Source organism: Podarcis vaucheri, assembly GCF_965113315.1.
Source record: "Podarcis vaucheri genome assembly, chromosome: 7".
NCBI lineage: Eukaryota > Metazoa > Chordata > Lepidosauria > Squamata > Lacertidae > Podarcis > Podarcis vaucheri.
The window spans coordinates 6,182,217-6,202,467 of NC_138765.1; the positions used below are offsets into that span (position 1 = coordinate 6,182,217).

At 50.0% G+C, this 20,251-nt stretch overlaps 1 protein-coding gene across 1 annotated transcript in view; it reads left to right on the forward strand.

Moving 5' to 3' along the window:
• The window catches only part of NUMBL (NUMB like endocytic adaptor protein), a 31,828-nt gene extending 11,841 nt beyond the window's left edge, over positions 1-19,987 (forward strand). Inside the window, exons 2-9 of the mRNA XM_082231230.1 lie at positions 4,109-4,251; positions 6,845-6,919; positions 10,001-10,075; positions 10,362-10,502; positions 12,030-12,234; positions 15,211-15,483; positions 17,952-18,122; positions 19,167-19,987. Of these exons, the coding sequence (XP_082087356.1) occupies positions 4,126-4,251; positions 6,845-6,919; positions 10,001-10,075; positions 10,362-10,502; positions 12,030-12,234; positions 15,211-15,483; positions 17,952-18,122; positions 19,167-19,798 (1,698 nt within the window). The 5' untranslated portion in view covers positions 4,109-4,125 and the 3' untranslated portion in view covers positions 19,799-19,987. The remainder of the gene's footprint in view (positions 1-4,108; positions 4,252-6,844; positions 6,920-10,000; positions 10,076-10,361; positions 10,503-12,029; positions 12,235-15,210; positions 15,484-17,951; positions 18,123-19,166) is intronic.
• Positions 19,988-20,251: the final 264 nt, after the last annotated feature.

Below are 20,251 nucleotides of genomic sequence, written 5' to 3' on the forward strand. Positions count from 1 at the left end.
CGGGGTCCCTTCCAACTCTGCAGTTATGTGAATTGCAGGGATTCCTGCTAGAGGGGGAGGCGACAGCTCCTGACCACAATTCAATGACCTGGGAAGGAGCCTTGGCAGTTAGCAGAGTTGGTAAGGGCATGGCGATGACGCATAGGCTATGGGTTTGATCCCCGTGTGGGTGCATTTTCCTTCATTGCAGCGGGTTGGACTAGATGACCCAGGGCTCCCTTTCCAGCTCTAGGATTCCGTCATTCAAAACGGGAGTTCCAACCCCATCGGATTTGGGATCCCTCTGGGCAGCAGCAAATGCTCCAACAACTTGAGCTGGCTGAGATCTGTGAACTTGCAGCGGGTGGCCAGGGAATGTTGCAGCGCTTGGAGAAAAAAGCAAGTGAGAGAAAGGGGAAAGAGAAAAGTTTTTTTTCCCCTCTCTCTCTCCTTCTTCATGCAGTGCAAACGGTGGAACTCCTTGCCACAGGAGGCAGAGATGGCCGCCAACATGGGTCACTTTAAAATACCGTATTTTTTCACTCCATAAGACGCACCTGACCATAAGACGCACCTAGATTTTAGAGGAGGAAAACAAGAAAAAATATATTCTGAATGAAACAGTGGATGTATGATTTTTGTGGTTCATGCTGTGGCCACAGACATGTGATCTGATGGTGAATTTGGGGTGACCCAATGCAAAAATCCTGAGGATCCATGCGGATTCGTGCTTTGTAACCACATTTGTGCGCCGTTGCGGCCCCAGGTAACAGTGGGTGCGTGATTTTTTTGGTGCAGGCTGTAGCCATGGACATGCTATGTGATCTGATGGTGAATTTGGGGTGACCCAGTGCAAAAATCCTGAGGATCCATGAGCTTTTACCTCCCCCCTCCCAGGCAGCCTCCTTTATTGCCTCCCTTATCTCTCTTCTGATCCCACCGATCAGCTGTTTCCTTTCAACACTCCCTTCCCTCTTAGTGCCTTTCCCCTTAGTGTCTTTTCCTTAGCTGGAGCAGTTTTTTGCTCCTCCTTTTCTTCTAATTTCTCTCCTCATTGCTTTAGTCTTCCTGTCTCCTCTCTTTGCAAGTTCGCTGTCTTTACCTCCCCCCCTCCCAGGCAGCCTCCTTTATCTCTAGCGTCCCTTATCTCTCTCCCCGATCAGCCAGCTATCAGCTGCTTTGTTTCAACGCCCACTTTCCTCTTTCACAGAAAAAAAGAGCATGATCTGCTTTTTGCCCCTGGGCAATTTGGCTCCAGGGACCACACATTTGCTCCATAAGAGACACAGACATTTCCCCTTACTTTTTAGGAAGAAAAAAGTGTGTCTTGTGGAGCGAAAAATACGGTAGGACTAGACGAATTCATGGAACGATGCTTCTGAATCCCAGTTTCTGGAAACTGCAGGAGGGGAGAGAACTCTTGTGCACGGATCCTGCGCGTGGGTTTCCCTCTGAGGCCCCTGGGAGAAGAGGTTGCTGGGCCAGAGGAGCCTCCTTGGGCCTGATCCAGCTGCCCTTCTATCCAAGGCCTCTTGCTCAACTCCTGAACATAGCTGTCAATGTTTCCCATTTTTTAAGGGAAATTCCCTTATTCCGAATAGGATTCCTCGCAAGAAAAGGGAAAAGTTGACAGCTATGCTCCTGGGTGATGGCTCTTTTTGGCTTCATGGCCTCTCCGCCCCCCGCCCCCCCCAAGAAATCCTACCCTCGATCCACCCCAGGGATGCAGGCTGTGGCTTGGAGCCCTTTGTGGAGAATGTGGGGCAGGAGCTGACCCCAACCCAGGCGATGGCTAAGTAGCTTTGACCTTCTGGCCTTGGGCCGGGTCAGGGGGGAGCAGCTGGTGGCACCCAGCCCCTTTCGCTGCAAAGACGGCCACTTCTCCTCTTTGGTGGGGCTCCTGTGCGCTTGGCAGCCTTGCTGCAGGAAGAAATGTGCTGTCTGCAGAGGCCCCTCCAGGAGGAAAAGGGGCAACCATTTCCCCCTCCCCCTGCAAAGGAGCAGGTGGGGTGGGGGTCCTGCTATGCAGTGGCGTAGCGTGGGTTGTCAGCACCCAGGGCAAGGCAAGTAATTTGCGCCCCCTAACCCGTGGATTTGTGCCCCCTAACCCTAACCCCCAGATGTTGCGCCCGGTGTGGCCGGCCCCCCCTGCACCCCCCACGCTACGCCACTGCTGCTATGTTGTACCATTTGCAGGTTTAATGCTCAACTGTGTCAGGGGGCTTATTTAAGCACCTCAGGAGTTAAGTGCTAGGACTTTGCCTTGCGAGACTGCTCCTGAGCATGTGGGAAGTGCCTTTCCGCCCGTGTTTGAAATTTCTCGGGCACATTTTGCACCTGGCTACCAGCCACTTGGGATGCTGGTGGCGCTGTGGGTTAAACCGCAGAGCCTAGGTCTTGCCGATCAGAAGGTCGGCGGTTCGAATCCCGGTGACGGGGTGAGCTCCCATTGCTCGGTCCCTGCTCCTGCCAACCTAGCAATTTGAAAGCACGTCAAAGTGCAAGTAGATAAATAGGTACTGCTCCGGCGGGAAGGTAAACGCCGTTTCTGTGCGCTGCTCTGGTTCGCCAGAAGCAGCTTAGTCCTGCTGGCCACATGACCCGGAAGCTGTATGCCGATTCCCTCGGCCAATAAAGCGAGATGAGCGCCGCAACCCCAGAATCGGCCACGACTGGACCTAATGGCCAGGGGTCCCTTTACTTTTACCAGCCACTTGCTGCCACCAAGTGTGGATGCCCAGGTGCCAGGATGTCTGTCACCTGACATTTCCACTATCTAGAGATGCCTGCCTGGTGCAAAATTCGACGATCTGGACTGTTTTCTCACACCAGCGACACGTCCTGTCGAATTCTGTCCGTGATACTTTGTCTGCACCTTCAGAACGAATTTCGGGAACCCAAAATGTCATATTGAATATTTCAGCTTTCGAGCCAAATGGCAACAAGCCGTTCCGTTTTGGCGTCTGGAAACCCTGATTTAAGAACCCACCTGGCTTATATACTTGAGTTTCTAACCATCCCCTGGCCTCTGTCTGTGCATCCCTGGGTCTTCCAGGGTCCTAGGTCTCCCCCTAGCAGCTCCTGTCTAGGCTGCAAGGACTCTGTGTGTTTGCGTGTGTGTTTTCTTTTTCTTTCCTCGGCCTGCAATTGAGGCGTCCCAGTTAAATCAGCGAAGGCAAGATCAAGGGTGTTTGTGTGTCTCCTCAGAGATGGTTATAAAAGCCCTGGCTCCCTGAAGCTCCTTTGATCTTGAGGATGTGAAATTTGCTGGAGATTCGCCTCCCAGTAAATCCTTGCCAAAAGGGAGGGGGGAGGCAAAACACGCCCCCCCCTCGCTGTGTTTCTTAAAAAAAAAATCTTCTTTATTAATTTAAAATACCATCTTACAAATGGTTACAGCGAAAATGAAAAAAAGAAAGAGATAAAGAAAATAAAAATAAGGAGCATAAAAGAATTAACGACAACAAAAGAATATCAGTTAAAAAGCCAGTTATTTATAATGATATTATCACAGCAGAATTGAATGATACTTGTGTATAACAAACAAATGGAATAAATATCTTAGAGGATTATACAGAAAAGGCTATAAAACAAACTGCGATAAAATGAAGACAATACAGTGGTACCTCAGGTTAAGTACTTACCGTAATTCGTTCCAGAGGTCCGTTCTTAACCTGAAACTGTTCTTAACCTGAAGCACCACTTTAGCTAATGGGGCCTCCTGCTGCTGCCGCGCCGCCGGAGCACAATTTCTGTTCTCATCCTGAAGCAAAGTTCTTATCCTGAAGCACTATTTCTGGGTTAGCGGAGTCTGTAACCTGAAGCGTATGTAACCCGAGGTACCGCTGTATAAAAAAGTCCAACGGGAAGGATTGGAGACGTTATTGGAGAAGATATGATATTATATAAACACCTTGCTGTGTTTCACTCCCAGTGAGACTGGGAGACCCCCCGGGGTTATTAACCCTTGCTCTGCCAGAGGCTTCTGGGTCTTCTGAGATTTTGGTGAGCTGCCTCCTGGGGTCATCCTGGCAGCCCTCCCTGCTGTGAGTCCTGCCTCCCCCCCTCTCTCCTTTGGGGTCCTGAGGGATGCTAAGCCCGGCCTTTTCCCTCCCTGCCCCCTTTGCAGGCCCGGGGGGGTCAGCGATGAACAAGCTGCGGCAGAGCCTGAGGCGCAAGAAGTCAGCCTATGTCCCGGAGGCCAGTCGCCCCCACCAGTGGCAGGCCGACGAGGAAGCCGTCCGGAAGGGGCGTTGTAGTTTCCCAGTGCGGGTGAGTCTGGCGAGGGGCGCCGGGGGGGGGGGGAGTTGGAGGGAGCAGAAGGAGGGGGGTGCTTTTATTTTACAGTGGTGCCTCGCAAGACGAAAAGAATCCGTTCTGTGATTCTCTTCGTCTAGCGGTTTTTCGTCTTGCAAAGCAAGCCCATTGGCGGATTAGCGGATTAGCGCTATTAGCGGCTATTAGCGGCTTATCTGCTGATCGGATCAGCTGATAAGTGGCTTAGCGGCTTAGAAAAAGGGGGGGGAGGGAAAAAAACCAGCAGGAACTCGCAAGACATTGTCGTCTTGCGAAGCAAGCCCATAGGAAATTCGTTTTGCGAAGCACCTCCAAAACGGAAAACTCTTTCGTCTAGCGAGTTTTCCGTCTTGCGAGGCATTCGTCTTGCGGGGCACCACTGTACCTTATTTCGTGAGATCTATACGCCACTTGTTTTAAAGGCGCGGCAGCTCCAAAGCCGCTTACAGGAAGAATGAAACACGATCCGTACAAATACCGGTAACTCCTTGAAATATTCGGAAGGTAAAATTGGGCAATGGATGGAAAACGGATCAAAACTCACACAAGTCTCGGGAAGGCTTTTTGGTGGCACCCCCCATTTTTTTTAATTGAATTTTAATATTTATAAACAAACAAAAATCTTACATGTAATAATTCCACTTTTGTTTACATTGTTGGATAACTTACTCAACTCCCCCAAGCTGAGTTTCAATGTATATCATTGCAACAGTTTTCCAAAAACTATTTTCCCATAAAATTTACTTAGGCAATTAACATCTTTCTTTCTTTTCATTTTCACTTTAGACATACTATTCTATAACATCACTTATTTAAATCCTAGGCCAGTCTGGTGCTCGCAAATATTTCTATTTAGATTATCTTAGCATATTTGGTTAAATAGTCTTTAAATTTCTTCCATATATCCTGGTACTCCAGGTTTTGTGGTTTTTTTTTGCCAAGCACTGCAAATTGTATGGTATATCAAGAGGCAGGGAGTTCCACAGCGCTGCGCTGTCGCACTCAGGATCACGTACTAATAGTTACCCTTTGAATTTGGCCCTGTGGCAAATCGGGAACCAGCGTGGATCTCTGGGTAGCAATGTTTTGACGTTGGTGACAGGGACTTGCTCCCGTCAGCAATCGTGCTGCAGCATTCTGCCTGCAGCTTCCAGATCAGGCTCATGGGAAGCCCCACAGAGAGGGCGCTGTGGCAGTCCAGTCTTGAAGAAACCCGTGCATGAACTTCTGTGGCCAAGCTTTCCTGGTCCTGGAATGGTTTCAAGTCCTTTGGGGATCTTTCATCGCTTTGCCGGGTCCGGATCCCAGCTCAGCCCGGGATTTCCTGAGAGCAACTGCCTAGGCTCTCTACCAAACCCATCGCCTTTCCTATCTGTGAAATGGGAATATCAGTGGCGATCCTGAGTGATGGGCAGGGAGGTGAGTCCAGCTGTCTGGACTCTGCTCTAGGAACATGTGTGTGTGTGCTTGGGGAGGGGAATATAAAGAAGTGTGCCTCTGAGCATGTGCAGAGTGCCCATTCCTCCACTGTGAATTGCCAGGGCTTGGTTTTCAAAGCAGGTGGGAGCTCCGTTATCCAAACATCCATCATGGATATTATTTGGGGTGGGGGGTGATGCTCACATCCATCTTTTGACTAGAGTGTGGGGGGGTGTTCAGAGCAGGAAGCAGAAGCCTCGCTTCTTTATATATTTCATAATTTTTTACGCTGCTTGATTGTTTTGAAAAAATGGAGCGGTTTGCGAAAAGAAAAGAGAAGAATAAAGAGATAGAATTATCAGTAAGAAGGATGAATAACTAAGACTTTTAAAAAGTTTTAAATACCCTTAGACTAAAAGCAGATTGAAGCTCTTTTCTTTAATATATATATACATTTTTATTAGTTTTTAATATATTAATTATCATTCATACAACAAAACTTCTCATCTTATACAATAATTTATGGACTTCCGTCAACACCTCTGATGATTTTCCATTCTTATCACTTATTATGCATTTCTTAATTTCATATTACCTTTAATTATCTTTAACTAATAATTCTCCTCATTGTCTTTTTTGCAATATTTCAAATAATCCACCTTACAAAACTCCTTGCAAACCTACTAGCGTAATCTGTTCATCACAATTCCTTTTCAAATAGTCCATAAATTAACTCCAGTCTTCTGAGAATCTCTGGTCCCGCAGGTTTCGAATTCAAAGCTCTCATCAACCTCTGCAGGTTGTCTAAACAAAAATGGGTTTAAGCAGGTGCTGACAGGAGTACAGTAAAGGCACCACTGCTGTTATTATCATTGTTGTTGTTTGTTTATTAGCATCCCGCTTATCTGAGTTGCCCCAGCTGCTCTAGGCAGCTTGTTATCAAGTGGCGGGGAGTTCCAAAGTGTAGGTTCCAAAAGACGAAAAAATCGATTTTTTAGAAACATGGAGCAGATTTCGTGTGGCCCCTGTAACAGGGCCAGCTCTGCCGATCCGAGGGGGTTGCATGTGGGGGGGGGAGACGATTTCACAGGTGAACTGTTCCCAAGTTTAAAGAGCTTTATAACTGGACCCCTGTCCTTGCCCCCCGTAGTACCTGGGTCATGCCGAAGTGGCGGAGTCTCGGGGAATGCACGTTTGTGAAGAAGCCGTGAAGAAGCTGAAAGCGGTGAGTTGCTGGAGGAGGGTCTCTCAGAGGGTGTGGGCCAGGGTCTGGTTTCTCTCCAGGAAACGCATGGGGAGGGGGCAGAGAAGAGGCCGGAGGGCAACCTGTGTGTGGAGCAGGGCACTGGCTGCTCTGGTAGGACCTCTCTGCCCTGGGACGCGGAATCGTGGAGTTGGGACCCCCAGAGGTCCTCTAGTCCAACCCCCGTGCAATGTGGGGAATGGCTTATGTGTGTTTCGTGGGGGTGGGTGAGGGGTCACTGGCCTGGGAAGCAGGAGATTTTGTGCCAAAAGGGTCCCAGCAGATCTGTGATGTTGCCTAATGGCGTTGCCAAATGACTCAGCGTCACGAAGCAGATGGTCAAAAGGGAAATTAGACAGGGAGAATCTTTAAAAATTAGCTTGGTGCATGTTTATAATTTTTGCAATTTGAAGGCTTCTAACTAGGAAGTGGGGCGCAGGTGGCGCTGTGGGTTAAACCACAGAGCCTAGGACTTGCCGATCAGAAGGTCAGCGGTTCAAATCCCTGTGACGGGGTGAGCTCCCGTTGCTCGGTCCCTGCTCCTGCCAACCTAGCAGTTTGAAAGCATGTCAAGTGCAAGTAGATAAATAGGTACCACTCCGGCGGGAAGGGAAACGGCATTTCTGTGCGCTGCTCTGGTTCGCCAGAAGCGGCTTCGTCCTGCTGGCCACATGACCCGGAAGCTGTACACCGGCTCCCTCAGCCAATAAAGCGAGATGAGCGCCGCAACCCCAGATTCGGCCACTACTGGACCTAATGGTCAGGGGTCCCTTTACCTTTACCTATAACTAGAAAGCAGAGTTTGCCCTCCTTGTCATTCTGGACGGAGAGTTGGGCAGGGTTGGGGAGACTTCAATGCCCTCATTAATTAGAAGGTTGAATTTTGCTCTGATTTTATATTTCTATCCTACCTTTCCAGCAGCAAATGTTGCGCTCAGAGTGGCTCCCGATGATCACAAAAGCATTGAAAAAGCAGCCAACATTGCATTCACTGTGCCATCGAACACAATAACATATAAATGCAGCAAGCAGCAACCGATTCATTGAAATGATTTTTGCAATTCAGTACAGTCTTAGTCATTCAGAAAACCTCAAAAATCATTCATCGAAACGATTAATACAGAGCTAACGAAACCAGAGTCAGTTGAGCAGATGAGCTTTAACCATTTGCATTAGTTAAATCTTCCAAAATATAGAGGCAGCGACGCGTAGTGGTTAGTGTCAGACAAGGACCTGGGAGACCAGGGTTCGAATCCCCCACTCGGAAACTCACCTTGGGAGCCCAGTCCCTGCCTCTCAGACTAACCTTCCTTTCGCGGTTGTGGGGATTAGATGAGGACGAAAAGGACCATAGTATTCTTGAAGAAGGGAGAGAGAGGTTGGGGGTTATGGAGGCAGCCTGAAAATGATGGTGGTGCAAGGCTTCTGCTGCCCCCTGCAGCTTTTAAAAAGTAATGACAAAGCAACAAGCATTTTAAAAAGGTAAAGGTAAAGGACGCCTGACAGTCCAGTCGCGGACGACTCTGGGGCTGCGGCGCTCATCTCACTTTACTGGCCGAGGGAGCTGGCGTTTGTCCGCAGACAGTTTTTCCGGGTCGTGTGGCCAGCATGGCTAAGCCGCTTCTGGCGAACCAGAGCAGTGCACGGAAACGCCGTTTCCCTTCCCGCCGGAGTGGTACCTATTTATCTACTTGCACTTTGACGTGCTTTCAAACTGCTAGGTTGGCAGGAGCAGGGACCGAGCAATGGGAGCTCACCCCATCACGGGGATTCGAACCGCCGACCTTCCGATCGGCAAGCCCTAGGCTCAGTGGTTTAGACCACAGTGCCACCAGCGCCCCATTAATAAGCATTTTACTGTATTTTAATTTTTTTAAGTGGAGCAAATTTTAAATTGGGAGGTGCCTTCTAAGCAAGCAAGCCAACCGACTTCTTTTTAAACCCAATGCTTTGTGTTTTTATGCCTCCATTCTGTTTCAAACCCTTTCTCTCTCCCTCTCTGACTCCCCCCATAAATGTATAGTGGTACCTTGATTCCCAAACTTAATCCGTTTCGCAAGTCCGTTCCAAAACCAAAGTGTTCCAAAACCAAGGCGTGCTTTCCCATAGAAAGTAATGCAAAACGGATTAATCCGTTCCAGACTTTTAAAAACAACCCCTAAAACAGCAATTTAACATTCTAAGGAGACCATTGATCCATAAAATGAAAGCAATAATCAATGTACTGTACTATAAGACAGTATTGTAGATGATAAAAATCAAAATTAATTTTGTTCTTACCTGCACTGATTTCCGCAGTCACACAATCAACCAATCAGTAGCTGAAGAGTCACAAAAACAAATTGATCGAAAAAGCTTCAAAAACAGAAACACAAAATACATAGCAAAAACAAACGCCCCAAACTTTAATCAGTTTTGGAAATCCATTTGACTTTTGAAATGTCCAAAAACCAAGGCGCAGCTTCTGATTGGTGCAGGTGCCCTGGAAACAATAGCCGACAGCCGCATCGGATGTTCGGCTTCTGCAAAACGTTTGAAAACCGGAACATTTACTTCTGGGTTTTCGGAGTTTGAGAATCAAGGCATTTGAGAACCAGTGTATACCCAAAGGGCCTTTTCACGCATTCTAAGGGGGACAGACTAGTTTTGCCCTTGAATGTGTCCTCAACCAGGGGGGAAGGAGCTGTTTGCCGCCCTGGGATCAGAAGGACAGACATGTTGATGTGCATCACCCGTTCCCCAACATCTGGTACCCTCCAGATGTTGCCAACCGCTCCTCCCTTTGGCCCTGACCTTCTGCCCCGCTGGCTGAGGCTGCTGGTAATTGTCGTCCAGAACAACCTTGTGGGTGGGGGGCAGACTGTGACCCCTGCTTGGGCGCAGCGGCCTGGTTGCAACAACCGGTGCCATCTCCAAAACCCAGGAGCGCAGAAGCAAAGAAATTCATTCTGTCCTCCCTTCACCCCGAAATAAAACCAGAGAGCCCATGGGGCTGTAGCAAGACTGGCAAAGTGAAATTCTGTTAACATTCCTGCCCTCCCTCTCATTGCCCTCTCCCAACAGAGCGGCCGCAAATCGGTGAAGTCGGTACTTTGGGTCTCGGCGGATGGCCTTAGAGTTGTGGACGACAAAACCAAGGTACGAAGTTGCTGCAGCTCAGAGTGCCTGCTCTGGATACGGACGGTTTTGGGTTCGAGTGATGCTCTTTGTGGCTTCCCGGGAGAGCCACGGCGGAGCCCCGGAAGCTGCTTTCCATTGGCCAGAGGGCTCCTTGCACTCCAGCGTCAAAGCGGCGACACGGAGGAGCTTTGGCCTCGGGGAACAGCAGCCTCTGGGCGTGCGCAGAGGGCAGCTTCCACTCACACGATGCAAGCTCTCCCTTGCGCAGTGTCACGCCTGCCCTTTTCCTTTCCCCTCCCGCCAGGATCTGATCGTGGACCAGACGATTGAGAAGGTCTCCTTCTGCGCCCCAGACCGCAACTTCGACAAGGCCTTTTCCTACATCTGCCGGGACGGAACCACGCGGCGCTGGATCTGCCACTGCTTCCTGGCGCTGAAGGACTCGGTGGGTGGCGCCAGGGGGGCACACGGACGTTGCAGACCCGTGCATATGGAGCTCTTAACCATAGCTGTCAACCGTCCCTTATTTGGCGGGAAAGTCCCTTATCCCAGCGCCGTGTCCCGCTGCTGTCCCTTATTGATGATGTCCCTTAAATTTCCCGGGTTTCAAAGGAAGCAGCTCCCCTCCCTCCCTCCCTGCCGGCCAGGGAGGAGGGATGCTCCAGCTGTGTTGCTTGGCTGCGTTGCTCACCCAATAAGGAGTCTAAGAACGACTGGGGGGTGGAGCTTGCATGCCTTGTGCCAATCAAATTGGCCACGTTGCCTGGGGACTCGCCTTTGCTCAGCGCTTCCCAGCGGAGAGGTGGCAGTGGTTTTCCTTGCTGCATCCCCTTTGCCGGGTTGCTGCGCTGTGGGAACCACCGCTTGAGGCTTCGTTTGGCTGCCGGCTGGGCTTTCTGCCTTTGGCTCAGAGGGGCTCAGAAGTTGAACATACCTGTGCTTGGAAAAAATCCCTTATTTTGGCTGCTGATCCCTTATTTTCAAATCTGTAAATTGACGGCTATGCTCTTAACGGTTTCTGATTTTTTTGCATTGGTACCCCACCTTTTCCACCATGGGGCTCACGGTGTGGTTTGCCTTTGTTCTCGCTTCATTATGCATTTTGTGTTCTCACTTTGCATTTTTAGGTTGTGGCCCTTGGGTGAAGGGCGGAATATAAACTTTAATAAATGATAGCAACAATAATAATCACAGAATCATAGAATTGGAGATTTGGAAGGAATCCCAAGGGTTCTAATACAGCTCCCTGCAGCAGCAGCAATAATGATAATAATAATAATAATAATAATAATGTATATGGTTCATTCCCTTCCTCATTTAATCCCCACAACAATCCCGTGAGATAGATCAGCCCAAGAGGCAGGGACCGGCCCCCAAGGTCACTCCATGAGCTTCGTGGTTGGGTGCAGGGATTCGAACCCTGACCCCAGTCTGGCACTCTAACCACTGCACCACCGCTGCCACTCTCCCCCTGACCGGCACCACCAGAACCATAAATGCTGCTCTGGATGTCCTCCTGCAACGGGCGAAGCCTCAAAAATCACTTCGCTGCCCCTTGGCACCCCCAAAGTACCTGCTGGCAACCCTAGAACTGTGTGGATGCCGTGGGGTCCCCTTTCCCCTGTGAGACCCCTCTTGTCATTGGGTGGAAAGGATCAGGTTTAAAGCCTTTGACGCAGAGAGTCGCCATCTCTCTCATCCCAAACTACCTTGTTGTAAGGAGGGGGACAAGTGTTCTTCAGCAAACGTCCCATAAATCTGCCTAGCCCTTTCTCAAAGCCACCTTAAGTGAGTGGCTGCTGCTGCTGCACCTTGTGGCAGGGAGTTCCGCAGGTTATCCCCTGACCAGCATTTGGCGTGGTGCGCAGGGCGCGGGGGCCCACCTTCCTCCTCAGCCGGTGCGAGGGCGGCCCCCCCCCCGGCCTTCCCTCTGGGCTGCTCTGACAGCCTCGCCGCCTCTCCCCCCTTGCAGGGAGAGCGCCTAAGCCACGCCGTGGGATGTGCCTTTGCCGCTTGCCTGGAGCGCAAGCAGAAGCGGGAGAAGGAGTGTGGCGTCACAGCCTCCTTCGACGCCACCCGCACCAGCTTCGCCCGCGAGGGCTCCTTCCGCCTGCCGGGACCCCCTACCTCTGCCAGCCGACCCTTGGGAGCAAGGCCCCCGCAGGACAGAAAGAAAGGTAAAAACCCCGGACTTTGTTGTTGTTGTTTTTTATAAAATATTTATTAAAATTTCAGAAAAAGGAGTTACATAAAAGCAAGAAATACAAAAGTACAAGACAAAAATAAAAATACAAGAAAAATACAGAATAAAAAAAGAAAATAAATACACTTACAAAGAAAAAAATAAAAATAAAAAAATCAACCTTTCCATATCTTACATTCATATCCTTGTTTCCCTGACCTCCTCGTACCTCCCTTTTTTGTGTTCCAATTCAATTAATTAATTCAGCAATTTCTTTCTCTCCTTATTATCCTGATCTTTGATCTTAATATATTATAACATTAAATTTTTACCTATTTAGAAATCAAAAATTTTCCATATTCTTTTATATCATTACAGCTAGAAACCGCTTAACTTCAATCAAACATCATTCTAACATTCATTAATTTTGCAATACTTCTGTAAATAGTCTTTAAATTTCTTCCACTCTTCTCCCTGGTCTCGGATTCTGCCAGTCATTTCCGCCAATTCCATGTAGTCCATCACCTTCATCTGCCATTCTTCCAGAGTGGGTAAATCTTGTGTCTTCCAATACTTTGCGATGAGTATTCTTGCTGCTGTTGTAGCATACATAAAGAAAGTTGTGTCCTTCTTTGGCACCAATTGGCTGGCTATGCCCAGGAGAAAGGCCTCTGGTTTCTTCAGGAAGGTATATTTAAATACCTTTTTCAGTTCATTATATATCATTTCCCCCCGGACTTTGGGTGCTAAGAGCAGACGACCAGGATCAAGCCCATCATCATCTCACACTGGCCAAATAGCCCAAACAACCGAGGAATCGAAATAGACTGCCCCTGCAGCTGGAGGTTCCATAAGAGTACCAGAACAGCCTGACTTGCTGGATCAGGCCCACGTCCCATCGAATCCAGCCTCCTGCTCCCACAGTGCCCAACCAAATGCCCATTATGAGAAACCTTGCGAGCAGGATTCGAACCCAAGGCCCTCTCCCCTCCTTTGGTTTCCAGCAATTGGCATTCAGAAGCTTTTACTGCCTCCAACTGTAGAGGTAGAGCAGAGCCCTTGATGGGCCTCTCTACTCCGTGACTTTGTCCAATCCTCTTTCAAAGCCATTCCTGCTTCTTGTGGGAGGGAGTTCCGCAGTTTAACTCTGGGCGAAAAAGCCTTCTCTTTTATCTGTCCAACCTTCAGGTTCATGGCACAAGTTCCAGTCTTAGGAGATGTAGCGTTCCCAAAGCAAGGAAGGATTGGACTCTGATTAATAAAATACACATGAGGCTTGACCAGCGAGACTCTGGGAGGGATGCGTATACCGTATTTTTTGGTCTATAAGACTCACTTTTTCCCTCCTAAAAAGCAAGGGGAAATGTGTGTGAGTCTTATGGATTGAATACAGGCTGCACAGCTATCCCAGAAGCCAGAACAGCAAGAGGGATTGCTGCTTTCGCTGCGCAGCGATCCCTCTTGCTGTTCTGGCTTCTGAGATTCATAATTTTTTTTTCTTGTTTTCCTCCTCCAAAAACTAGGTGCGTCTTGTGGTCTGGTGCATCTTATAGAGCGAAAAATGCGGTAATAATAATTCCTGTCCACCCCTCGGCCCAGGTCGTTTTATTCACAAAAGAACTTTTTACACAGCGTTTGTAAGAACCAATCAGATTTCCTCTGAGCATTTCAGAAAATACCCACATGGGGACAAAGTTAAACGACAAAGAGCTAATTTGAGCATGCATAGTAAAAAGGTAAAGGGACCCCTGACCATTAGGTCCAGTCGTGGCCGACTCTGGGGTTGTGGCGCTCATCTCGCTTTACTGGCCGAGGGGGCTGGCGTCCAGCTTCCGGGTCATGTGGCCAGCATGACTAAGCCGCTTCTGGTGAACCAGAGCAGCGCACGGAACCGCTGTTTACCTTCCCGCCAGAGCGGTACCTATTTATCTACTTGCACATTGACGTGCTTTCGAATTGCTAGGTTGGCAGGAGCAGGGACCGAGCAACGGGAGCTCACCCCGTCACAGGGATTTGAACCGCCGACCTTCTGATCAGCAAGTCCTAGGCTCTGTGGTTTAACCCACAGCGCCACCCGCATGCATAGTAGTTCAAAGTAAATAAAATAGGAATTGAGGAGGAATGCTTTTAGGAAACCCCGGAAGTCATAAACAGCAGTAAACAAGAGAGGAACGATGGCAGTATTTACCATCTCCTTGTGAACTCTCTTCCTGGCCCTTAAGATCTATCTATAGATCAAACTACATCAAAGCGACCTTCTAGCTTTATGACCCAGGATGCCTGGTGAAGCAACTGGCCTGTGTTTTTTGAATACTTATACAGTGGTACCTCGGGTTAAGTACTTAATTCGTTCCAGAGGTCCATACTTAACCTGAAACTATTCTTAACCTGAAGCACCACTTTAGCTAATGGGGCCTCCTGCTGCCGCCTCGCTGCCGGAGCACAATTTCTGTTCTTATCCTGAAGCAAAGTTCTTAACCTGAGGTAATATTTCTGGGTCAGCGGAGTCTGTAACCTGAAGCGTATGTAACCTGAAGTGTATGTAACCTGAGGTACCACTGTACGTGCCTGTCAGGCGTAGAGAAAGCAAATGGCAGAGGTGTGCAGAGGCTAGTGGGATTCGATCAGAAATTATTGTCAACGAATCAAGCTCAGTCAACGTGATGCTTTCATCGCGGACACAATGGCTTGCTCCATATTTCATAATTCCTCATAGCAATCCCCCCTGACCCCCACACTCTGGATATTTGCACCCCTACGAAAAGGAGAATAAAAAACTGTCCGCTTTCTCCTTTCCATACATAAATCGTATAAAGGCGACCCCTTCCCCAACTCCCCAAAATGTGGGCACTTCAGGGGGGCAGGGGAAGGAGGGGCAACCAGGGGAAGCTGGGTCAAGACTCCTTTGCAAGAGAAGCATGAGGTCCGGGGTTCAGGGACTCCTCTAAATCTTTGCTTTCTCCCCCTTCAGCCGAAGCGGCGACCGTTCCTGCGCCCCCCTCCCCAGCTCCCGCCCAGCCGGGCAGCGCCTCCCCTCCGCAGGGGGCCACGTCGCCGGAGGAGAAGGCCGAGGTGGGGGGCGCCCACGCCATCCCACGCCGCCATGCGCCCCTGGAGCAGCTGGTGCGCCAGGGCTCCTTCCGGGGCTTCCCCACCCTCAGCCAGAAGAACTCTCCATTCAAGAGGCAACTCTCCTTGCGGCTGAATGAACTGCCCTCTACGTTGCAGCGCAGGGGGGACGCGGGTGAGGAACGGGGGGGGCAGAGGGAGGTGAAGCGTGGGGGGCGCACCTTGAGAGACCCTTTGGGTGCATGGCTGTCATTCCATGGAGGTTTTCAAACGTGCTTCCTCAATGAAGCTTCCACATGCCATGGCAGTCTACCTTCTGATTACCCTGGCGGGATAAACCATGCCAGGGGCGGGTATAAAACACTTGTAATAATAATAATAATAACCAGCCACTCTGGGCGGCTTCCAACTGAATATTAAAATACAATAACCTATTAAACATTAAAAACTTCCCTGAACAGGGCTGCCTTCAGATGTCTTCTAAAAGTCTGGTACTTGTTGTTCTCTTTGACATCTGGTGGGAGGATGTTCCACAGGGCGGGTGCCACCACCGAGAAAGCCCTCTGCCTGGTTCCCTGTAACCTCACTTCTTGCAGTGAGGGAACCGCCAGAAGGCCCTCAGCGCTGGACCTCAGTGTCCGGGTAGAACGATGGGGGTGGAGATGCTTCTTTAGGTATACTGGACCGAGGCCGTTTAGGTTTTTTTGTTTCATTTTTGGAAATCTTTTCTGTTTCATTTCATGCCATATATAAAGCAAGAGGGAACCGTTATAACGACAGGTGAAACTTAGCCGTACCCCTTTGTGATTTGGGGTATATTACTTGCAAGATTCATGATAGATAAACGTGGGGGTTTTTTTGTTTTAAAAAGAGAGAGAAAAATAAAAGATGGGGGGAAATCCAAACTATAAAATAGGCACGTAAACTGTGTACGGGGGTTAAAATAAAGTCCAGGTTGTGAAAGACAAAAGCAAGAATAAATGTCTTCCGATGAAGAATATCGGTGCTATGGGGTCATTCAGTCTAGTTCCCAATTTGCCAGGCTTTTGAGAAGGATTGGCTTGGAAATGGTGCTTCCCTTGTATGTGTATAATAAGGGAAATGCAAATAATATAAAAAGTACCTGAAGGTTCTAGTCCCTGTCGACCATATGTCAGGAGTGCTCTGGTGGTGTTTCCTGCTTGGCAGGGGGTTGGACTCGATGGCCCTTGTGGTCTCTTCCAACTCTATGAGTCTATGAAATCTCAAAGAATGCTTAATTTTCTCTAATCCAAAGCATGTGGGCCTAAATGTCCATCATTTTCCATAGAGCTGCAATGACTATCTGAGCTGCCTGTGTCACACATAAGACCAGGGGTCAGCAAACTTTTCCAGCAGGGGGCCGGTCCACTGTCCCTCAGACCTTGGGGGGGGGGCAGACTATATTTTGAAAAAAATAATAAGGAATGTATTCCTATGCCCCACAAATAACCCAGAGATGCGTTTTAAATAAAAGGACACATTCTACTCATGTAAAAACACGCTGATTCCTGGACCATCCGTGGGCCGGATTTAGAAGGCAGTTGGGCTGGATCCGGCCCCCCGGCCTTAGTTTGCCTACCATGCATAAGACCAATTCTTTTGACAATAGGTAAAGGTAAAGGGACCCCTGACCATTAGGTCCAGTCATGGCCGACTCTGGGATTGCGGCGCTCATCTTGCTTTATTGGCCGAGGGAGCCGACGTACAGCTTCCAAGTCATGTGGCCAGCATGACTAAGCCGCTTCTGGCGAACCAGAGCAGCGCACGGAAACGCCGTTTACCTTCCCGCTGGAGTGGTACCTATTTATCTACTTGAACTTTGATGTGTTTTTGAACTGCTAGGTTGGCAGGAGCAGGGACTGAGCAACGGGAGCTCACCCCGTCGTGGGGATTCGAACCGCCAGTCTTCTGATCGGCAAGTCCTTGGCTCAGTGGTTTAGACCACAGTGCCACCCGCATCCCATATTTTGACAATACATCTCCATTAATTAATGCAACAGCAAATAATAATAATAATAATAATAATAATAATAATACTTAGCAGCATTTCTCATTTATTCTTGCTATCTTTCTGCTGGCAGGTGAAGTCCTTTTTATTCCGACAGGGATTTAGGAACTGCCTTTTTTTAATGAAATGGTGCTGAGATGTTTTTATCGCTCTCATAATCTGCATTTTTAACAGATATTTAAAATTTATATTGTTTTAATTCTGTTAGTTTTCAGTTACTTTTTAATGGTGATCTATGTTTTCGGCTTTTTCTGTCTTTCTATCCTGTAAGCTGTCTTGCCAAAAAAAAAAAGCGGGTATGAATTTGCTTTTTTTTATTTCATAAAAGGTATGCACTGCTTGATGGTAGAAAGACAACTTCAGCACGGTTTACAAAAAGCGATACAATTATCAGTTTGAATTTTTTTTCTGACAGCTGTAATTAAAAACATACAAAAAGTTAGGACTTAAAACATGCATCACACATCTAGGTAAGGCTTGTGGGGAGACTGAGGTCTGGGGGTGGTGTGTTTTGTTGGGGGGGGGCTCTTGATGGGGATGCTAGTTGGGAAATATGGGGTGCAAGCTGCTTTTGGGGGACAGGCCCTTCTGAAATCCCTCCTCTCTCCCGCCAGTCATTGAGCTCGACTCGACACCCAACGGCGACTCCGACAGCATCACTGCCCTCTGCAGCCAGATCGACTCCTCGCTCACCCAGCCGGCCGGGGAGGCCCCCAATGGCACCCCACTTAACGGCACCCCTGGACCCACGGCAGCCGCAATGCCCATGGAAGGGGGCAGCACAGGTATGTTGCCACCACCCCTCTCCAGAAAGGCCTCTGTCCCACAGATAATAATAATAATAATAATAATAATAATAATAATAATTTATACCCCGCCCATGTGGCTGGGCTTCCCCAGACACTCTGGGTGGCTTCCTAAAAAATATTAAAATACAGTCATGCCTCGAGTTGAATGCGCTTTGGGTTGAGCACGTTCAAGTTGCACTCTGCAGCAACCCGGAAGTAACGTAGTGTGTTACTTCCGGGTTTCGCCGCATGCGCAGACACTCAAAATGACGGCATGCGCGGTAGCGGCGAAACGCGACCCGCGCATGCACCATCGTGTCTTGTGTTCTGTTTGGGATGCGAACGGGGCTCCGGAACAGATCCCGTTCGCATCCCGAGGTACCACTGTACCGTAATACATCAAACATTAAAAGCTTCCCTAAACGGGGCTGCCTTCAGATGTCTTCTAAAGTCTGGGAGTTGTTTTTCTCTTTGACATCTGGTGGGAGGGCGTTCCACAGGGCGGGTGCCACCACCGAGAAGGCCCTCTGCCTGGTTCCCTGTAACTTGGCTTCTCGCAGGGAGGGAACTGCCAGAAGGCCCTTGGCACTGGACCTCAGTGTCTGGGTAGAACAGCTGGGAGGTGCAAAACCTGGCAGGGTTTTAATATAGACCACAAGCCAACCGTGAGATGCAGCTGCAAAAAAGGCGAATGCTATTCCAGGCTGCATCCGCAGAAGTTGAGTGTCCTGATCAAGGGAAGTCATAGTCCTGCTCTCTTCTGCCTTGGTTCAGACCATACCTGGAATACTGTGTCCTTTTCTGGGCACCACTTAAGGACTTTAAGGTCCTCCGTGGGGTATACCAGGAGAGGCGGTCCCATAGGTACGAGGGTCCTAGGCTGTGAAGGGCTTTAAAGGTCAAAACCAGCACATCTGGAGATCCTTGCCTGGCAGCGGGTTGGGCTGGATGACCCCTGGGCACCCCCCAAACCCTACGACTCCTCCTCTCCCGTCCTCCTGGACTGAGCTGCTTTTTTCTTCTCCCTCTTGCCCTCTGCAGGTCCCTCGGCCGGAGCCCCCGTCACCCCCCCGTTCCAGCCAGGCCACAAGCGGACGCCCTCAGAAGCTGAACGCTGGCTGCAGGAAGTGGCCAAGGCCGCGAAGGCCCAACAACAACAACAACAACAACAACAACAACAACAACAACAGCAGCAGCAGGTGCCCATGGCGCTGCCAGCCTTCCCCCTGAGCTACGATGTGGGCCCCCTGCCCCTGGGCATGTTTGTGCCGCCCCCTTCTCAAATGCCGCCGGCTTTCCTCCCCATGGGCATGCAATACCCCCCGGGGATGCCCTACGCCGCTGCCGCCGCCGCGCCCAGCTTGCCCGTGGTGGGCATCACCCCCTCCCAGATGGTGGCCAACGCCTTCTGTTCCGCCACGCAGGCGCCCGCCGCAAACTTGGGGGCCAAGGCCAGTCCCTTCCCGCAGAACCTGCTTGGCCCGGCCCGGCCCAGGCCCAACGGCGGCTCCTGGCCCCCCGAGCAGAGCCTGCCGGCGCCCCCCGCCCCCCGCCAGGACCCCCCCACAGACCCCTTTGAAGCACAGTGGGCGGCGCTGGAGTCCCGGGCTCCTTCCGCCACCCCCAACCCCTTCTCCGGCGACCAGCAGAAAACCTTCGAGATCGAGCTGTGACCGCCACGTTTTTTCCGCAACTTGGACTGCCGGGGGCCGCCCTGCTCTCCTTTCCGGCCCCCTCCCCGCCACAGAGTCCCGCCTGCGGGTTGTCAACGTTATCGGACTCCATTTCCCATCAGCCCCAGGGACTGGCATCTGCCAACGGCCCGGGGGTTTGGGGAACTTTTTGTTGCTTCTGGTTGGGGGGCTCTCTCTTCCTCCCCAGAGGAAACGAAAGAGGGGGCCGAGGTGCGGGTGTATGGGGGGGCCCTTCTCTTGCCATAACATCCAGAGTTTCTGCCCCTGGGCATTTGGGGTGGTGCCCAGCTGGCCTGGCGCTGCCTCGTTTTGTGCTTCCTTTATTCCCCTTTGTTTGGTTGAGCAGCCCAAAGACTCTCTTCCCTGGCTTGTCCCTGACCCAGCTGCCTTCTGCAGATCCCCCCCCCTTGCCCCCCTACATAATCAACTCCT